Source organism: Gekko japonicus, unplaced genomic scaffold (genome assembly GCF_001447785.1).
Source record: "Gekko japonicus isolate JY-2015 unplaced genomic scaffold, Gekko_japonicus_V1.1 scaffold2857, whole genome shotgun sequence".
NCBI lineage: Eukaryota > Metazoa > Chordata > Lepidosauria > Squamata > Gekkonidae > Gekko > Gekko japonicus.
The window spans coordinates 81530-99446 of NW_015163692.1; the positions used below are offsets into that span (position 1 = coordinate 81530).

The 17917-nt window shown below is 46.4% G+C and overlaps 1 protein-coding gene across 1 annotated transcript in view; it reads left to right on the forward strand.

Moving 5' to 3' along the window:
• The first annotated feature begins 854 nt into the window (after positions 1-854).
• Positions 855-17917, forward strand: part of LOC107107484 (H-2 class II histocompatibility antigen, E-S beta chain-like) — a 25446-nt gene continuing 8383 nt past the window's right edge. Inside the window, exons 1-2 of the mRNA XM_015407791.1 lie at positions 855-988; positions 8436-8717. Coding sequence (XP_015263277.1) covers positions 886-988; positions 8436-8717 — 385 coding nt within the window. The 5' untranslated portion in view covers positions 855-885. The remainder of the gene's footprint in view (positions 989-8435; positions 8718-17917) is intronic.

The window sequence follows — 17917 nt, forward strand, 5'->3', positions numbered from 1 at the left end:
TTAATTCTCATGTAAAGCTTAAGACCTAGACAAGGATTGTAAACTGGAACAATCCTATTGGCTTATGTATGTATAATTGTGTCCAATCAGAAAGCAGGAGTGTAATGTATCAGGACCCAACCACGTCGTTAGCTTGGGCAGCACGCGGTCCAGCACAAACGTCAACAATGGACGATACGGATCCTAGCCGCACCAATCAGAGGGCTAGGCTCTGGGCTGAGAGCCTGTGGGACTCTCAGCCACTAGTTTGGGCCTATTGGGAAGTGGGGGTGTGTGTTTTGGGTGGTGGATTCACGGGGGATATAAGCCGGCTGGGCTAAAGTTGTCTTGTTCTACATGAAATAAAGTACGCTAAGCTGAAATCACTCCTTCTGACTGCTTGCCAACCTCCAGGTGGGGCCTGGAGACACCCCCCACCCCCATTACAGCTGATATCCAGGCGACCCAGATCAGCTCCCCTGGAGGAGAAAAGGCCGCTGTGAAGGGTACCCCAGTCTCTCCAACAGGGCCGAGCAACCGGGCTGCCCACTTAGAGGAGGCAGAGGAGATGGGGGGGGCACTTTGGGGGCAACTGGCCAGGGAGAAAGGAGAGGGGGGAGTCTGGGACGGAGCTCTCTTATCTCCCCCCCCCCCGGTCCTCCCGGCCTTCTCTTTGTACCGCCGGCCAGAAAACTCAATCTCCCGCAAGAGGAGCCACGGCTGATCCTTCTACCCGGAGACGGATGACGCTCCGCCAGGCGGAATTCTCATTGGTCGTCCTTGGGGCCCGGCCCGGCCCACGCCGCAGAACTTCAGAGGCAAAACTCTCACCCCCCCCCAGCCCAACGCAGTGAACAAAGTTTCCCCCCGGGGGGCTGGGTGGGGGTCTTCCGTGGTGGGGCAGCCATGGGGTCTGGCCTGATCCTGCCCGGGACTCTGGTGCTGATGGTGGCGCTTCTGGGTCCCTGCACGGTCCACGGAAGGGGGGGACGGCTCGAGCCTCCACCTGGTAAGCGGAGCTCCTGGAAAGGTGAAAGATTGGGAGGGGCGAGGGGGGCCCTTGGAGGCGCATTTCCGTTATTATAATTTTGATGTACTTTATTTGTACTCTGCGTCTCTCCCCGGTGGGGGGTCCCCACACGCAGCTGGCAGCCTTCCCCTCTCTCCTCTCTTCCATCTTCACAACAGCCCTGTGAGGTCGGCCGGGCCAAGGTGAACCGAAAGCGGCTGACAGTCTCCCCCCCCCCAGCAGGGTTGGCCCCCAAGAGCGGCGGGTTCTGTGCCCCGCTCGCTGCTCTCCCACCTACTCAAACCCTGCAGAGGAAACCAGGAAAGATCGTCCCCTCGGGGCTGGCTGGAGGGGGTCAGAGGCGAGTTTCCCGTTTGTCTTGCCCCCGCCCCCCGAGTCCTTCTTAAGGTGAAAATTCCTTGAGCGGTGAGGGAGGGGGAGTCCCGGAGGATCTCTCCCTGTCCCTCTCCAGGCTGGGCGAGGCGGATGCCAAAATGGAAAACAACCGACGAAACCAGACCAATTAAAAGGTCCCTCTGGATAAGGGGCAGAGTGGGGGGGGGCACCTTCAGCTCCACCAGCCTGTCTCAAGCCTCGATGCCCGGCACCTGCCCAACCTGCCTGTCTCAAGCCTCGATGCCCGGCACCTGCCCAACCTGTCTGCTGGGGGCTCTTGTGCCCGGGTGCCCTCTGGCTCTGGGTGCCACCTGCGCAGGTTCAGCCTGAAGGACCCCAGACCCACCCTCCTTCCTGGCGCACCCCTGGAAGCGCCCCTCCCATTTCTGTATTTTGTATATCTGTTTATTTGTCCTCCGCCTTCCTTGCTAAGACTCCAGGTGGGCCACCCACGTTTTAATTGATGCAATAGAAGAAGAAGAGAAGAGACTGGATTTATACCCCGCCCTTCAGTACCCAAAGGAGTCTCAGAGCGGCTTACAAACTCCTTTCCCTTCCCCCTCCCCACAACAGACACCCTGCGAGCAATGTTCCCTCTAAGCTGTGCAGTCTTGAGAGCAGAAATTCGACAATTGCTTTGCTCTGGAGCCCTCCTTCCTGAGCTAAGACAAAATTGGGTGAGTTGGAGGCTAAAGAACTGTGAGCTAGCTCACACTCACTCAGCTTAGAGGGAACACTGCCGGCTGCGAGGTCGGTGGGGCTGAGAGAGCTCTCTCTCGAGAACTGCCCTTGAGAGAACAGCTCTGAAAGAACTTGGAGCTGACCCAAGGTCACAAGAGCAGCTGCTAAACCTTTGTCCCAGTTGCGGCCGGAATGGGAAAAGGTCACTGAGTGGGGCACCTCTAAGGCCAGCAAAGTTTGATTCAGAGTGTACGCTTTCGTGTGCAAGCACACTTCCACTGGATCGGGAAGAAGTGTGCTTGGACACGAACGCTTATACTTTGAATAAAACTTTGCTGGACTTCAAGGTGCCCCCCTGGATTCAAACTCTGGTCCACAGCTTCAGACCAACATGGTCCACCCAAAGCTAGGAAACAATGTTGCAGGAAGAAGATAATGAACAGTGCCATAGATGACGCCCCTCGCCCCCTCTGGAAAAGCATCCTCTTGAACCATTCCGTTTGACCTTTTCAGTGGAATGATAGAAGTGCTGGGAGCCCTCCAGCCCACCTGGTGGGGCCGCAACGGAGAAGGCTCCGCTAGGGGCAGTCGTGGAGCTTACCAGGGGTCATTTTGTAGACAAAGAGGTGCAGGAGCTCATTAGCATAACTTATTATTGAGAGTGGGGCAGCCGCGGAATTCATCCCCCTCCCAAGCCCAAAACTCATCCATTCGCCTGTCTCTTTCTGAAATTATAGTCCAGCAGCACCTTTAAGACCAACAAAGTTTTATTCTGGGTACAAGCTTTCATGTGCACGGACGAAGAAGGATCCGAATGGTTTATTTTACATTTTCATAAAACTAGAAACACACACACATCCATTTATGTTACGTTTGTTCACTTATGGAGTCATTTGATTATACATCTACATTAATCCTCTTGTACAGACGTTCCCATCTTTCCAAGAACACTCTTTCCTTCCGACCTTGAAGAATTAAGGATAATTTATCCATCTCAGCTATCTCTAATAATCTGTGTATTAAATCCTCTTTATTTGGTATATATTCTTGCTTCCAATGTCTGGCTAGTATTATCCTTGCAGATGTTAATATATAAATTACCAGGTGTTTATCCTTCCATCTTATACTCTCTGGCAACATATTCAGCAGCATCATTTCCGGCGTTAGATCTATTTCAATCTCAGTTATTTCTACGATTATCTTCTGCACCATTTTCCAATAGCCACAAATCTTTACACAATCCCACCACATATGGAAGAACGTGCCCACCTTGCACTTACATTTCCAACAGTTCTTACTCAAAGCTGCATCACATTTGGCTATTCTATCCGGTGACCAGTGCAATTTATGATATAACTTATATATATTTTCCTTATAGTTGACACTTCTCATAAATTTAATTGAGTTCCAGGTTTTCTTCCAGTTTTCCATACTTATATCATGACCTACATCTTTTCCCCATGCACTACGTGTCTTATTGGTTATTTCTTCTCTTGCTCTCTCTTCTAACAGAAATTTGTTTATCTTCTGTATCATTTTATCGCTGCTCGATGCCCATATTTTATCCAGCTGCGATTTACCATCCTCAAACCCTCTTTTCTCATCTTTAGCATATCTCGACTGTAGTTGTGATGTTTCCCACCATGACAATTCAATCCTATAAAGTGTTGATAACACCTCTCTTGACTTTATCTTATTATTTCCATCTAACAACGTATCATAACTTTCTCTATCCGATGATTTAACTATGGATGGCTTAATAAACGCTTCTAACGGTGATACCAATCTAGGTGTTTTTGTGTAGTGCTTTTCTCTAATATCTTTCCATACCCTTATTAGGGCCCCTCTCATTATATGATGTTTAAAATTGTAGTGCACTTTATCTTTTCCGTACCACAGATATGCATGCCATCCCATTTTTAAATCATGCCCTTCCAAAGTCAAATTCCTGATATTATTAAAGCAGATCCAATCTTTTATCCAACTCAACACCACTGCCTGATAGTATACTTTCCAGTCTGGAAGACCAAACCCCCCTCTCTCCTTTCTGTCTTGTAGAGTTTTCATCCTAATTCTGGGCCTTTTTGGATACCAAATAAAATCTTTAATAGTCTTGTCTAATTCTGTAAAAAACTGTGAGTTTTTTAACACTGGTATATTTTGCATGAGAAAAAGAACTTTAGGCAAGATGTTCATTTTAATTGTCGATATTCTACCTAGTAAGGATAGTTGTATATTTTTCCACTGATTCAAATCTTTTTTAATTTCCTCCAATAATTTATCATAATTATCTTTAATTAGTTTAATATTTTTACCGGAGATTATTATTCCTAAATACTTAAATTTTTGCACTATTTCCATCTCTGTTAATTTTTGTAAATCCATTATCATGTTAGTTGTACAGTTTTTTGTCATTATTTTTGTCTTTTTACGATTGATCTTTAACCCTCTACCTCTCCGAAGTTATTAATTACTGTTAGTAGCCATTGGGTCCTCTATTATAAAGACAACATCATCTGCATAGGCTAAAAGCTTGAATTCCTCCCCTCTTATTTTTAATCCTCTAATTTGTGGATCATTCCTTATTAAATCATTTAATGTTTCCAGGGCAAAGATAAATAGTAAAGGGGATAACAGACAGCCTTGCCTCGTTCCCTTCTGTATTTCAATATCTGCCGTTACTTCTCCGTTTATAATTACTTTAGCGAACTGTTTATCATAAATGGCTTTTATCATTGTTTCAAAGTCAGTCCCACACTCCCACCTTTGTAATTTCTGGATTATAAATTCCCATGAGATATTGTCGAATGCCTTTTCAGCATCCATAAACATTAAGGCCATATTTTTCTCAGGGTGAGCGTCATAATATTCAATTACATTTTAGATTGTTCTGGTATTATTCTTAATCTGTCTATTAGGGAGGAATCCTGCTTGGTCTTGATGTATAATGTTCGACAGCACTTTTTTTAATCTTGAGACTAATGTGTTGGCAAAAATTTTGTAATCTGCATTTAATAGCGAGATTGGTCTGTAGTTTTTAATATCTTTACTGTCCGTATCGGGCTTATGTATTAAAGTAATAATTGCATGCTGCCAAAAACTTGGCAGTTTCCCCCTTACCCTAATGTGCTCCAGAAGGTCTTTAAAATGCGGACCAATTTGGTCCTCAAATATTTGATATATTTCAACTGGTACTCCATCTACTCCTGTTTTTTTCCCCTTTTTTGTCTTTTAATCGCTTTTACTATTTCATGCATTGCTATTTTCCCACTTAAAATATTTTTATATTTTTCTTCAAGTTTATTTTCTTCCTTTTCTTGGATGTATTTTTTAATTTGCTCTTTATTTTGAGTTTCTTGTTTGTATAGGTTTTTATAAAAAATTTCTATGATTGACTTCATTCCTTGGAGATCATACTGGATCTCTCCTTTATCATTATTCAATGCTACAATATTCCTTTTTTCTCTTTCTTTTCTTAATCTGTACGCCAACCACCTTGTGGGTTTATTTGCATTGTCAAAATAATATGCTTTAGTGTATTCTATAGATTTCGCTATTTCCTGTGTTAATATTAAATTTAGCCTATGATTTAATATCTTTAATTTGTCTCTTGTGGATTTATTTTCTTTTAATTTAAGCGCGTTCCCCTCCTTTTTAATTGCTAAATTTATTTTTACGTATTGCTCTCTCTTTTTCTTTTTCTTCCATGCATCTTGGTTTATAAACAGTCCTCTTATATAGGCCTTAAATGTATCCCATATAATATCCATTGCCATTCCTTCTTTCCTGTTTCTTTGAAAGAATTCTTGTATTTCTGCTTTCATTTTTGTTGTAAAGACCTGATCCCGCAAAAGCCCCAAATTAAGTCTCCATCTTGAGTTCTTATGTCTATCTTTTAGCAGAAGCTGTATCGGGTTATGATCAGCAAAAGTTTGTGGTAGAATTTCCACTTCTGTAACCTCCTGCAACCATTCAGTGGGTGCCCATATCATATCTATTTTCGACCAGCATTTATGTCTGGCCGAGTAATATGAAAAATCCCAGTAAATACTGAAGTGTTTTTTCTTTTTTTATATATAAAAATAAAAAACACTTCAGTATTTACTGGTTTAATGATGTTTGTTAAGTCACATGTTTGTTTGTAACCAATCTATTTTAGATAATAGGAAGCCTGGGAACTTCGGAACTATTTTGTTACTCTGATTGGAAACTAAGGTGCCAAGTATTAGCATTTTATGGCTCTTCTTCCCTTTGTTCTGACCAAGAAGACGCCGCCATTCTGCCATTTCAGTCTAGCTGTAAGGATGTAACCATATAGCTCTTTGTTATTTTATATCCTGTGTACCTTTTCCCATGTTAGGTTATAGTAAACTTTAATTCTTTTTAAATACACACCAAGGACTCAGTCTCTTTAATACTCTGCTGTATTACTTAAATCAAGAATATATCCCATCACAATATCAAATAAATATGGTTTTTTTTCTTTTTAATTAAAGAACTGTGAGAGGTCACGTCTAGGACAGTGCGGTCCCACCTAAGTTGTGAGTGACCCTTGCTTTTTATGACACTGACAATAGCCAAACGTCAAAAGTCATAGTACTTGGAGAAAGCAAATACAACCAAAATCCACATGCAACCATTCAGGCCTGTTGTGTTTGAGCAGATGGGGGTGGGGGGAGGGCTCTGTCTTTCTGACTTCTGTCTGGCCCGTCCCTTGGAGATGCACCAGCTGGCAGCTCCACTCTGCGTTGGGATGGCGCCCATTCTTGAAAGGAGTTTCTGGGATCTCTAAAATATGAACATGCAGTTTTATAGAAAGGAGAACTTCTGAGGCGAGACGGCTTCTGCCAGCAACATCTGCCCTGACAATTCCCTCTGGGGAGAATCCATATCACATCCCTTTCTAATATTTACAACAGCAATCAAAATACAGACAGACAGCCAACTAACATAAACACAACCCCCCTTCCAGTAATCAACGTAGGAAATTCTCATACCTAAAGTATGAATTTGCAGTTTTCTAGAGAGGAGAACTTCTGAGCCGAGAGGTCTTCTGCCTGCAGCTTCTGCTCCCCCCCCCCCATCCCTCCGGAAGAATTGTGCTCCCCCACTCTAAGGAATATCTCAATTCTTTAGGTTCTCCCCTAATACCCCCAACTCTTTAGCTCAACTCTCTTTAGCAAATGTTTTCTGAGACTGAAATGACAGCTCCCAGAGTACAGTGATAACCCCTGGGAGTAGAGGAAGTGTTTTGGGACTGTGGGTTGAAGATGAGTTCTGGGACTGGAATGGCAGGCCCCTGAATGGAATGACAGACCCTGGGAACAGAACAGAGATGCACTTTGCATACAGCCACTGTGTGCACTATACCAGCGACTCAAACCAGATCAGCACCATGGCATAATGTGACAGAGAACACTATGAAACACCACAAAAGTAAACACTGGGAAAAGGGGATTTTAAAAACAAAGAAACAAAAGAGGGGGAGAAAACACACATATTTATATGAAGAGGCAGCCCAAGTGGAGGGAGGGGGGGAGAAGGGGAATAAAAAGAGAGTAGAAGCCCAGGTGGGAGGGACACTCACACACTCAGACAAAACTGAAGTACAACTGAAGGGGGGGGTTTAAAAACGGGACAAGAGAGAGAATAAAAACAGCACAACAGATGAGTGGGGAGGACGGAAAGGGTATTCCAAAGAAAGCAAAGGCAGTTTACCTTCGGACTACTCAGCCACAGGCTCACTGAACCCTGCCCTCTCTCAGGCACCCACCCCACTCATGCCCTTACAAAGCTAACCAACTTGGTCCCAGCCTGCAGCAGCAAGAGCAGCAGCGAAGGGGAATCAGCGGAAAGCAGCAGCCAGACGCAAGAAGTGGAAGAGGTGCTGTGGAGGCCGTCCGGGATGTGGGAGGGACCGCAGCCCCTGAGCTTCGGCGCTCCCTTCAGCAGGGCAAGTCCGCCGGGCCAAGTTCCCCTCCCAGTCCGTGCTGATTTTACTGGTAGCTGGGTGAGGGGGGCAGAGAGGTGGGCTGAACGAATGTGCCTCGAGGACTCAGCAGTAAGGGAGAGCCCGGGCAAGCATGCCTCCTACCTTTGTGCACGTGCGCAGGAAACCAGGAAAGCCAGACTCCACGTGCAGCCTGGCAGAACTAAGGGCTGCTGGGGGTGGGGCTTCACTTCCAGGAGGAAGCAAGCCCCCGCCCTAACTTCCCTCCCTCCCTCCCAGTCCCAACCCAGCTGTTGAGCATAGTTTCAGAATGGAGCAAGGGTGCCTGGGGGGCAGAGCCCCTTCCTGAAAATTTCGGGGAGGGCTGAGGCCCCGTCTCCCCCATGAAGATTACGCCTGTGCGTGTGTCTGTCCCTGCAGCCGCCCACTTCCTGTTCCAGTCGAAGGTCGACTGCCGCTTTGCCGACGGGACTCGTGGGGAGGTCCGCTTGCTAGTGAGGTACATCTACGGGCGGGAGGAGTTTGTGCGCTTCGACAGCCGCCGCGGGGAGTACGAGGCCCTCACCCCGCTGGGCGAGCCCGACGCCCGCCTCTGGAACAGCCAGAAGGAGAGCCTGGACTATGTGCGGGACTCGGTGGAGCGCTACTGCTGCGGCAGTTACAAGGTCGAAGAGGGAGGAGGCATCACCCTGACCAGGAAAGGTGAGCGTGGGCACCACCCCCAATATGCAGTGCAGCGGCTTTTTTTTGGTACCTGGAGATTATAATTGAAGTTTACTGTATGTGAAAACGTCTTACCTAAGTATGAGTTTGTACATATTAATATCTCATGCTGTGTCAATGGTTTTCAACATTAATAAAGATGTATGAGATGGATAGCACTTCTACTGCAAGGTTTGCCCATCCACTTACATTGAAGGCTTTGTGTCCAACAAACTTAGAAAGGCAGACTGTAAAGCTTGCATTGCAGGTTCTCAACTCACCCCTGACAGAAGGTTTACAAGTCGCCAGTGATTAGTAGGTTAGATAGAGGTGGTTTGAAATATCCAACACAAGGTGTTATCAACGTGGTTTCCTATACATATGTGGTAGTAAGCTGTGTAGCTGGGGGTTTTTTTGGTCACTGGAGATTAAGATTGAAGTTTACTGTATGTGAAAACTTCTTAAATAAGTATGAGTTTGTGCATATTTCTATCTCATGCTCTGTCAATGGTAAATAAAAAGTAATACTGAAAACCAGAAGTTATTTGACAATACCATCATACAACAGACATCCCCTATTATATGCTTGTAAATTATATGAAACATACACTCAAATATGCAAGGGAAACTGAACTCAGTAACACTGTAAGCTAGTGTGAAGTGTCTGGAATACTGCAGTGAAAGAATCAAGAGAATATCTTGTTGGGTACACGAGAAACTGCAAGTTAAAACACTTGTGAAAGTAGCTGGCAACTGCAGAGCTCAGGGAATGTTATGCCTACATTTGATGACGTCACGACGTGGTGCTCAGGCCTTCCATATATAGGGGGCAGTGGCGCGGGGTGTGTGTGCATGTGTGTGTGTGAAGGGGAGCCAGGGGGGTCTTTTCCCATCCACAGCGGCGACGCAAGGGGGGGCAGAGGTAAAAGCCGGACCCTTGTAGGACCCCAACCCCCCCTTCTGAAACAAAACGCGGCTCAGGGAGGGATGAAAGGAAGCGCGGCTTTAGGGGGGGTGATTTCCAAGGGGCGGGGGCTTGGCTGCCTGAGAAGGGAGTGAATTTGGACGGGGAGCAGGTGACAACCCCCCCACTCCCGGCAATCTTCCCTCCCTCCGAGGTGGGTTCCCCCCTCCAACATTTTGTTCCCTTCCTCACTGAGCCGCCCCCAAGTAACGTGGTCTTCTGCTTTGCCTGTTCAAAGACCGCCTGTCCCGCCCTTTGTCCCGGAGACACAACTTGGCATCTACCCCCCAGCCCTGGAACCAGTGCTCCCTCTAAGCTGAGTTCGTGTGAGCCAGCTCACAGTTCTTTAGCCTCAGGCTCACACATTTTTGTCTCCGCTCAGGAAGGATGGGGCTCCAGAGCAAACTAATTTAGGCAGCAGTAGCTAAATCGCCCACTCACAGCTTGAATGCCAGCGGCTCACAAAGCAGGATTTTTGTTCACAGAACTCCACAGTTTAGTGGGAGCATTGCCTGGAACCCCACTGAAGAATGAGGCGCCCTCTTGGGCTGGACCCCTTCCAAGGGCCCTGGAGTGGATGCCAAAGTCAAACTGAACTAAAGATTTAATTTAAACAAAGTCAGGGGGAATGAGGAGTTGTTAACTTCGAGGCAAAAATCCGGGGTTGTACAGATGGTGATTCTTTATACAGGCAAATGAGAGTTAATGAAGATTATTTCCTTAGTTATTGAATTCCTAGTACCAAGAGGGTTTCCCCCCCTGTGTTTTCCAAACACTACAATGCTTCTCAATGGAGTTCCCTGTTTCTCCTCCTATTTCCTTGAGGCTGGTACCCTTCCTTCGATACCTAACTCTCTTCCTTTTAATCCCTATTTTCTCTCTAGCTCTTGAGGTGTCCCCCAAGCAGTTTCCCTTCACAAGGGGTCAGGAGACAAGATGATCTTGACAGGATGGGAAACTGGGCGAAAACAAAGAAAGTGACTTTCAAGCAGGCCCATGGCTACAGTGGGGCGTTTTGGGGGCTGGCCCTCTGACTTCCTGCCATGGCCCCATAACTTCCAGCCTAGACCCCCAGCTCTCTGGCAAGATGTAGTGGCTGCCGCAAACTCCCCCTGCACTGCTGGGGCTGCCGGTCCTCCTTGCCTTCCCCGTTTCTCTGTGCCAGTCCTCACCTCCACCTCCATGACTTGGCCTGACTCCATCCTGGCATGGGGGCTTGGAGCTGCAGAGAGAGAGAGAGAGAAAGAGAGAGAAGCCAGGCCAGTGTTCTTTTTATGTGCCCTGGCCCGTGGTCCAGGAAGTGGCGGTCAGACTGAGTCCCCTCCCAGTCTGGTTCCCATGGCCACCAGCCAACTCCTCCCTTCCCAAGCTGGGGGAAACCAGTGCTTTCTCTCCCCACCCTCATCCTGGCAGCAACCTCTGGAGCAGCTGGGGTGGGTGGAGTGGAGTACCAGGGAGGAGGAAGAGGAGGAGGAGGAGGAGAAGAAGAGATTGGGTTTATACCCCGCCCTTCACTACCCAAAGGAGTATCAGAGAGGCTTACAAACTCCTTTCCCTCCCCCTCCCCACCACAGACACCCTGTGAGGTAGAGGAAGAAGAAGAAGAAGAAGAAGAAGAGATTGGATTTATACCCCGCCCTTCACTACCCAGAGGAGTCTCAGAGGGGCTTACAAACTCCTATCCCTCCCCCTCCCCACCACAGACATTCTGTGAGGTAGGTGGGGCTGAGAGAGCTCTCTCGAGAGCTGCCCTTTCGAGGACAGCTCTGACAGAACTATGGCTTGTCCAAGGTCATCCAGCCAGGTGCAAGTGGAGGAGTGCGGAATCAAACCTGGTTCTCCCAGATCAGAGTCCGTGCACTTAACCATGACACCAAACTGGCACAAGATGCCCAAGCTCAAGGCAGGCCGAGCCGACAGCCAGGCAGAGAGCACAACCCCACACCAGAAAGCACCAAGAAGCCAGTAATTAAATTGTTTTAAATCAAATTAGCCAGTACTCCAGTGCCCCCAAGGAATTGAAATGCCCCCCGACTTAGAAATTCATGGCTACGGGCCTGCTTTCAGTGGAGAGAAATGTAAACTCTTGGCAGTAGCATGTGCAAAATGGATCTAGGGGTGTACAGGCCTTTCCCACCTTCACTAAGGTTTCCCAAAACAAAATTCAAAAGTGAGAAGGGAATGGTCCTCTCGGTGACTCTCAGTAAGAGGGTACCCAAAACAAAAATACAAAACCCCCCCACAACCTCAAGGGTAGACTGTCACCAGGTCCCCTTCAGGCAGTTCCCAACCGCCAGGAGACAAAGGGACCTAAGTCTCCCGTCCAGTTGCACTGGAACTCTCAAAGCAAAACAGCACTGCAGTAACCTCCCACATCCAGGTGGTACCAAGTTAATTGGCTGGAATGCCTTAATGGTCAACACCAGAACATGCTTATCACTTACAGCTGAAAGCAATACTGCAAGGTGTTGGGTATTACAAGTTGATAACACTCAGTATATCTGGGGTTAAATGTTTGTGTTGCTCACAGGAAGTCACATGTTTCATGTAACCAATGTTTGTTTTAGGAATAGAAGCCCGGGAAATTTCTCCCTGATCTAGGAGTTTGATTGGAACTACAGTGTCAAAGTGTTTTAGCATTTTATGGCTCCTCTTCCCGTCTTTGTTTGGAGTTCTCAAGAAGAAGTAGTGACTTCCGGTCGATGGGTGCACAACTGCGGACTCTCCTCCCGAACCTCCCGGGGGGGTATCCGCGCTCTGGCCGAAGAAGGGGGTGAGCAGGCTCATGAACCCCACCCCGGGGGGCCGGGGAAGGGGCCCTGGCAGGGAGCTTTAGAGGGGTAGCCTCTTTGATGGCGGAATGCCAGAGAATCGAGGCTCCCCTCCGCTCCAGTGGTTCTTCATGCTGAGAGGCTGAAAAACCACTAGTGAAGCTAACCGGGTCAAGTGTAGGAGATCAAGCATTTAAAACGATGAAAGAAGAGTGGTCGGATGACCAACTATGAACGTGAGTCAACTGAGAAATGAATTTTAAAAGAAAAGACGCTCCCCACCAATGTTCCCTCTAAGCTGTGGAGTCTTGTGAGCAAAAATACTACTTTGTGAGTTACTGGCATTAAAGTTGTGAGCAAGCGATTTGGCCACTGCATAAATTAGTTTGCTCTGGAGCCATCCTCCCTGAGCTAAGACAAATATGTGTGAGCCAGAGGCTAAAAAACTGTGAGCCAGCTCACACTAACTCAGCTTAGAGGGAACACTGCTCCCCACCCCACCTTGCGAAACGAGAAAAGCGAGCAGGGGGGACGCCTCCCATGCACATGAACTTTTAAACGAAAAGGTGGGGGAGTGAGCAGAGACACGGAAAAAACTGTTTAGATATACTCACCAAGGTAGTGAAGCGGTCGAGCGCATTTCAGAGACTTTTTAAAAACGTTTGCGGAGAGTAAACAAACGGCAAAGATGGCGGGCAAGAGGGACAAAGACAAACTGATTCCGAAAGTAAAAGGACTGGAGAATCCTAAACCGGAAGTGATGAACGAGCTGGCAAGGACTGTAGCGGAGTGTATGCGCCCTCTGCTGGAACAGTTGAACAACTTCAAAGAACAAATGTCGGAGGTAACCAAAAACCTGACAGTGCAGCAAACCGAGATAAGCACAGCAGACCCAGATGAATGACATGATACAGATAATGAAGCAAGACAATGAGAAAATTAAGGAGGTGGCTGCAACAACTGAAAAAGTGAAGAAGAAAGTCCAAAAGCTGGAATTAAAGCAAACTTCAATGGAAGATAAATGGCTGCAAGTACAAATGGATAAGGCTAATATGGTCCTTCGTTTCCAGGGTGTGCCGGAAAACGTGTGCCCCAGTGACAGAAATGATGGCCCCACTGGTGGACCTCCTGATGGCACTGGTATTTCTGGCCACTGTGTGACACAGAGTGTTGGACTGGATGGGCCTTTGGCCTGATCCAACATTGGCGTCTCTTATGTTCTTATGTTCTTAACTGTTACTAAACAAAATGGGTGTGGTCTATCGATCATATTCAGGCTATATAAAAAAGAATAATCTGCCTGGGGAGATTGTTGTGAGATTCTCGAAAAGGCACATAAGGGATGCAATCCTGAAAGCAGCTTCTGGAACACCCCTGAAAATGGGGGAAACCAAGATCAGAATGCTGAAGGATATTCCATTTGACATAAGACAACGGAGAAGGAAGTACAAAGAGTTGGTGACTTATCTTCAGACAAACTCAATTGGATATAAATGGTTATTTCCGGAAGGAGTGGCCTTTAAGATGAAAGACAAAAAATAAAGAATTGACACTGTTTTTAAAGCCAAAGAATTCTTAAAGATTCAGCTGGGAAAGGAAGAGGAAAAGAAGATGACAACAGTTCGAGTAGCGAATTGGAGACGGAATCTTCTGGAGAAGACTCTCTGGCGGAGCAAGGAGCTGCAGCTCCTAAGAGTCCCTATAAACTGGGGAAGAGACGAGGAAAAGAGAAATAGAGGCCGAAGGACTCTGAATTGTGCCTTGAAGTAAATGATGCAAAAATGTGATGATGGGGGGGTATGGTTTCTGAGCAGTTAAATTTGTTAAAGAAAGGTGAAAATGTGTGAAAAACTTGACTCAATTCATATTGACTTAAACGAGTTATGACTTAATGTAACTAAGCTTTTTTGAGGATCTCCTCTCTTGGGTTTTTAGGTATTAGTTGGTTTCTTTCCTTTCTCCCAATATATGTACCCCGTCCCTATTATTTTCTGTAGTATTTGTAGATTTATAAAAACAATAAAAAATCCCCTCCATGGGCTTAAAAAGAAAAGAAAAGAAGAAGAAGTAAGAGTAGCCATAATTGCTCTCTTCTAGTCTTGTCTTTGTAGTGTAAGGATGTAGTAGATTAGCTCTGTTGTTATTTTCATCCCAGTCACCCTTCCCCATGCTAGAATTTAGTAAAAACTTTATATTTTAATCACACATGGACTCTGAGTCTGAATTATTTTACTCTGGCACTGCTAAGCTATTTTATCTCTACCAAATACAATTTTTCTCAATCTCACAAACCCAACACAAGGTCACTAAGGGCTTGTAGAGTTATCTCTGTATCCGGGCGGAAGGTTCACTCGTTTGTCAAAGAGGGCGGTTTTATTGCAGGCCCTAAATCCAGACATGAACTCCTTGGTCCTGAAAACACTTACACTTAGACAAACATGACCTGAGAGGATAAAGCAATATGCACAATTTATGAGAGCCTAAACTATGTATTAAACAAACAGTCAGAAAGTAAGAAAACATTCTCTTTACAAGGGGTCTTAGTAGACCATACACTGAACATGAGTCAGCAGTGTGATGCGGTAGCTAAAAAGGCAAATATGATTTTGGGCTGTATCAACAGAAGTATAGTGTCCATATCACGCAAAGTGATGGTATCACTTTGCTTTGGTTAGACCACCTCACCTAGAGTATTGTGATCAGTTTTGGGCACCACAATGTAAGAAGGCTATAAACAAGCTGAAACGTGTCCAGAGGGGGGGCAACGAAGATGGTGAGGGGTCTGGAGACCAAGTCCTATGAGGAAAGGCGGAAGGAGCTGGGTAGGTTTAGCCTGGAGAGGAGACGACTGAGCGGTGATATGATCACCATCTTCAAGTACTTGAAGGGCTGTCATAATAGGAGATGGTACAAAGTTGTTTTCTGTTGCCCCAGAAGGTTGGACCAGAACCAACGGGTTGAAATTAAATCAAAAGAGTTTTCGTCTAAACATTAGGAGGAACTTCCTGACAGAGCAGTTCCTCAATGGAACAGGCTTCCTCGGGAGGTGTTGGGCTCTCCTTCTTGGAAGGTTTTCAAGCAGAGGCTAGATGGCCATCTGACAGCAGTGCTGATTCTGTGAACTTGGGCAGATCCTGAGAAGGAGGGCGGGAAGGGCTGCCTCAGTGCTTGGTTCTCGTGGCCCTTTCTTACACGCCCAGGGAAAGGTTGATCACCACTGTGGGGTCAGGAAGCAATTTTTCTCCAGGCCAGTTTGGCTGGAGATCCTGGAGGTTTTTTGCTATCTTCTGGGCATGGAACAGAGGTGACTGGGGGTTTGTGTGTGTGGGGGGGTATTTGTGAATGTCCTGCATTGTGCAGGGGGTTGGACTGGATGACCCTGGAGGCCCCTTCCAACTCTGTTATTCTATGGCTCTATGATCTCTATTCCCTGTTTAACTGGGCAGAGATTCTTCTACTTTCCCTAGAAGAGGTGTCCCCTTCCCTTTGGCCTGAATGGGAGTCTCATCTCACTGCCCGACAACCCGGCCAGGTCTCGTTCCCAGTTCTCATGTCTGTGTGAAACAAACCGCTTCCAGCACAGGCTCAGACTCTCTTCTTCCCTCAGAGCAGATATGCAGCAGTGAAGGTACAGAATCATCTCTCTTCACGCAAACCAGGGGAGAAATTTTATTAGCTGGGTGCTGAGAGAGAGGGAAATAGAATATTTGGAGAGATCCCTAGTTGGAGCCACCCAATCAGAATGCTTGGAGCCGCCTGTCACTCAAAGCTCTCCATTCTTTTTTTTTAAGTATATTTATTAGGTTTTTATACATTAGACAACAAACATACACATATAACAACAACAAACATACATCCCTACATCGATAAAGCCCTTATTGTACACTTAGACAAGATCAACAGCACATTTACCCATATATCCATACCGTATACCACACTTATTTTCTATACAACACAGATTAATATAACCATCGTTCCTTCACTAACTGAGTTTTCCATCCAGTCTGCGTTGACTAAACCTCTTTATTCCTTTAGCCTCTTGAGGTTAATTAAGTGTAAGTCAAGTTCCAACTCTTATCCCAGCTCCATATCTTGTCAATTCTGTGTATTCAATATAGGGGTTGGATTCATACTTACTTTTCTTTTCTTTTCTTTTTCCCCTTTTAACTTTTTATTTTTTAAGTTTCCTCTCTATTTGAGGCTTTAATATTTTATTAATAATTTATTTGGAGCTTTTTAACTTTTTCTTTTAACCATTCCATATACTCATGACTAACCTTTTCAAATCTCCTACCCTTTTGAAATCTCCTACAATAAATAACAGTAAACCTATTTACATCAAGTTTTCCTTCTAATCAGTGTCAAAATCAATTCTATTCAATTTCTTATCCCTTGATTATACATTCACACTTTCCCTTAGTCATTATACTCAAATAAATTAAATAAATTAAATAGCTTATACATATTCTAATCATAAGTAATACATTTACACTTTCCCCAAAAAAATGTCACCTCACATTTATAAATATACTAGCAGTAAAGCCCGTTGTGAAAGCAATACAACGGGATCTAGAAAGAGGCTCTGGGGCAGTGCTCTGGCTTTGGGCAAACAGTGTCAATTTGCTGTGGTGACCTCAGCAGGGTATAATGACAGAGTCCACTGTTTTCTCCAGAGGAACTGATCTCTGCTACCTGAAGAGCAGTTGTAATTGTGAGTAATCTGTAGCCCTCACCTGGAGATTGGCAGCAATTGTTACCCAGGACAAAATGGCTGGTTTGGAGGGTGGAGTCTATGGCATTCTACCTGTCTGAGGTCCCACCCCTCTGCAAACCCCACCCTCTCCAGGCTCCACCCCTCAAATCCCCAGGAATTTGTCAGCATGTAGTTGGCAACCCCATCTCCTTCCCAGCTAGCCACCAACCTACCATTATCTGCCCCTTTGACTTCAGCTGACTTCTGCCCTCCCTTCTGCAGAGCAGTTGTAATACTGAGTGCTCTCCAGCCCTCACCTGGAGATTGGCAACAATGGTTCCCTATGTGGGACTGACTGGTTTGGAGGGTGGAGTCTATGGCAGTGTACCTGTCTGAGGTCCCACCCCTCCTCAAACCTCACCCTCTTCAGGCTCCATCCCTCAAATCTCCAGGAATTTCCCATCTGGAGTTGGCAACCCTATCAGGATTGGCCCCAATGTGTTTTCTCCCAAAGGCCAAAGTAGGTGACAGGACCAAGCTTAGTTGCCTACCAACAGGCACTGAGGGGAATGTAGGGTTGCCAGCTCTAAGGAGGGAAATACCTGGAGGTTTGGGGGGTGGATTCTGTAGAGGGCCGGGCGACGGAGGCATCGGCCTTCTGTCGCCCGCCTTGCCCCCCCAATCTCGGCCCGGGCACCCGCGGCTCCCACCAGCGGCCGCCCGACTCCAGACTCCCCCGCGGCCACTCCAGCCAGGCGACGGAGGCATCGGC